Source organism: Cricetulus griseus (assembly GCF_003668045.3).
Source record: "Cricetulus griseus strain 17A/GY chromosome 1 unlocalized genomic scaffold, alternate assembly CriGri-PICRH-1.0 chr1_1, whole genome shotgun sequence".
Lineage (NCBI taxonomy): Eukaryota > Metazoa > Chordata > Mammalia > Rodentia > Cricetidae > Cricetulus > Cricetulus griseus.
Window position 1 is genome coordinate 141,595,535 of NW_023276807.1, and position 3,620 is coordinate 141,599,154.

Genomic DNA, 3,620 nt, shown 5'->3' on the forward strand with positions numbered 1-3,620 from the left:
AAACCTTGGCTCTGCTGTTCTTTTTATTTGATTTGATTTGATGTACACTGGTGTTTTGCCTACATGTATGTCTGTGTGAGGTTGTCAGATCTTAGAGTTACCAACCATTATGAGCTGCCATGTGGGTTCTGGGAATCGAACCTGGGTTCCCTGGAAGAGCCCTAATTGTTTTTGCAAAGGACCCAGGTTCAATTCCCATCACCTACCAGACATGCATGTGGTACACAGATATAAAGGTGAGCAAACCATTCATACACAATAAGTACATCTTTAAAAAAACAAATCTCTTTTAGGGGCTGGAGAGATGGCTCAGTGATAAGAGCACTTGTTGCTCTTCCAGAGGACCAGAGTTCAGTTCTTGGCACTCAAACAGTGGTATGCAACTGTCTGCAACCCCAGTTTCAGAGGGATCTGATGCCCTCTTCTGGCAACTGGGAATACTGCATGCATGTGGTACACATACATGCAGGTAAAACACATGCACATAAAAGATAAATAAACATTAAAAAATATTTTAGCCTTCAGCAAATAGCTGCTTTGGCATATTTTTTCTCCTACTTTTCATGTGTAGATTTCATGTTTTTGGAGGGAGGCATGGACTCACAGTGGCTGGATGTCTATAGTTCTGGGCAGGCTATGAAGTGATTTAGTGTTTTACAGTATGATCCCTGCATTTTTTTCCCAAAGAAGGTGTTTATCACCCCTCCTTTCTTTCCTTGCCTTTTTGTTGTCTTGGAGATTAAACAGTCTCACACATGTTAGGCAGGTGCTCTGTGACTAACCTGTATTGTCAGTCAGACTCTGCTTTATTGATATCTGCAGTTTGGTGGGGTGGTAGACACACAGGTGGATCACTGAAGCTCACTATGATAATTGTCTCAGTGGAGCCTTGGAACAGCTGCAACAGCTGGCTGCCTGGATGAACAGGAGAAACTCATTCTTTGTCACAATTCTGATGCATAGTCCCCCTGAAATCACAGCACTCCTTATAGATGATAACCTATGATTTTTCACAACTAAGTGTTCTGTCTCCCTAGAGAATCTGCCAGGATTTCCATGCATTTTCCCATAGAACTCAGTGCTGTCTAGTTTTATGTCAACTTGACACAAGCTGGAGTCATTTGACTGATGATTTATAGAGGAGAACCCATTTCACTGTGAGTGGTTCTACCCCTGGGATAGCAATCCTGGGTGCTGTAGGAAAGCAGATCAAGTCAGTTAGCAATGTTCCTCCTTTATGATCTTTGCTTAAGTTCCTGCCTTACTTCCCTCAATGATGGACAGTTACCTGGAAGTGTAAGATGAAATAAACCCTTTACTCCCCAAAGGAAACCCTAACTATGAAAGCTCATTTTATAAACATCTTTAAAGGGTATGGGCATATAGCTCAGTTGATAGAGTACTTGCCTGGCATTCATGAATGATGGAGGTATCCTTCTGTATGCTGTGAATGTATGTTTCTCTTATTGGTTGATGAATAAAGCTGTTTTGGCTAATGAACAGGCAGGATTTAGCCAGGGAGGAAATCCAAACAGGGATAGAGAAAGGTAGTAGGCAGAGTCAAGGAGATGCCACATAGCTACCAGGAAGGTAGGACGTCCAAGCATTCTCTGGTAAGCCAAGACCACGTGGAGATACACAGATGAATAGAACTGTGTTAATAAATAAGGGAGAACTAGCCAATAAGAAGCCATAGACCAAACAGTTTATAATTAATGTAAGCCTCTGTGCATTTATTTGGGGCTAAATGGTTGCCAGACTGGGTGGGAAAGAAACTTCTATCTGCACAGGAGGCCCTGGGTTCAACCCCTAGCTCTGCATAAACTAGGCATGTTAACTTATAAGTGTATTTCCAGAACCCAAAATGAAGAGTCAGGAGGATCAGAAGCCCAAGGCCATCCTCATCTCCATAGTGTTTGAGGTCATTCAGAGTTCCATGAAACCCTGTCTTAAAAACAAACCTCCCACATCTTTAAACATGTGAAGAGGTTCATTTCTTCCTCCAACAATTCCTTGGTGAGCCAGATGTGATGGCATGTGTTGTTGGTTTTTTTGTACTCTTTGGGGACCAGCCACCCAGCTCCCAAATAGATACACAGAGAGTTGTTCTTATTTATGAATGCCCAGCCTTAGCTTGGCTTGTTTCTTGATGTCCTAACTTAAATTGTCCCATTTCTTGTGGTGGTGTTGCTTACCTTTAATCCCAACACTCAGGAGGCAGAGACAGGCATATCTCTGTGAGTTCAAGACAAGCCTGGTCTACAGAGTGAGTTCCAGGACCACACAGAGAAATCCTGTCTCAAAAACCAAAATAAAATAAAATAAAACCCTGTTTCTCTTCTTCTATGTTTTGCCTCTGGGCTTTTTACCTTTCTTTATTCTATATGTCTTTTTTTTTTCCCTTCTTAGTTCAGACTGCTCATGTGGCTGGGTGGCTGGCCCTTGGCATCTGCCTCTTCTCCTTCTCTCACCCCTCCTCCTGAGCCTAGATTTTTCCTATTTATTCTCTCTGCCTAGCAGCCCCACCTATTTCTCTCTCTTGTCTAGCTATTGGCTGTTCAGCTCTTTATTAGACCAATCAGGTCTAATACACCAGCAAAGTAACAAACCTTTACAGAGTTAAACAAATGCAACACATCTTTGCATCATTAAACAAATATTCCATAGCATAAAAGAATGTAACACATCTGAAACTCATATTCCACAACCGGCATGTACCTCTAGTCTTGGCACTTAGGCAGAAAATCTCTGTGAGCTTTAGGTCAGTTTGTATTATATCGTAAGACCCTGTCTCAAAACAACAAAGCAAAATAAACCACAATAACAAAAAGTTTAGGGCTGAAGAGATGGCTCAGCGGTTAAGAGCACTGACTGTTCTTTTTTTTTTCCCCCTTGGAGCAAAGACTTTTTAATGAATATATTTTACAAATCACTGGAGAATCATGCAATGCTGCCTGCATTGGATGCAATCCTAGGCCGCAAGTCTGCACATTCCTTTGCAGCTGGACCTGTGATAGCAGAGCCTTTCATCTTGCCTTTATTGTTTACTATGACCCCTGCATTGTCTTCAAAATAAAGAAACACCTCATCTTTTCTTCGATGTTGTCGAATTACCCCTGCTGGATGGACCTTTTTTCTTGGTTCCGATTTGCCTTTCTTAACTGTGGCCATCACCATGTCGCCCACGCCAGCAGCAGGAAGTCTGTTCAGTCGTCCTATGATGCCCTTCACAGAGATGATATACAAATTTTTGGCACCTGTATTGTCAGCACAGTTAATCACAGCTCCTACTGGAAGACCCAAGGAAATCCGGAATTTCTCTCCAGAGGACCCACCACGTCCTCGCTTCGACATCTTGGACTCCCAGAAAGAGTCAGAAAATCTGACTGTTCTTCCAGAGGTCCTGAGTTCAATTCCCAACAACCACATGGTGGCTCACAACCACCTGGAATGATATCTGGTGCCCTCTCCTGGCATGCAGGCAGAAGACTGTATACATAATAAATGAAAAAAATCTTAAAAAAAAATCTCTGGAGAGATGACTCAGCAATTAAAAGCACATGCTGCTCTTACAGAGGACCCAAGATCAATTCCCAGCACCCACATCAGGCAGCTTGCAA

At 42.5% G+C, this 3,620-nt stretch overlaps 1 protein-coding gene across 1 annotated transcript; it reads right to left on the reverse strand.

Annotated features, from left to right (window-relative positions):
- Positions 1-2,938: 2,938 nt before the first annotated feature.
- On the reverse strand, positions 2,939-3,354 carry LOC100765092 (60S ribosomal protein L23). The gene has a single exon (XM_027390909.2). It carries the CDS (start codon positions 3,352-3,354, stop codon positions 2,941-2,943), a length of 414 nt encoding a protein of 137 aa, XP_027246710.1. The 3' UTR covers positions 2,939-2,940.
- Positions 3,355-3,620: the final 266 nt, after the last annotated feature.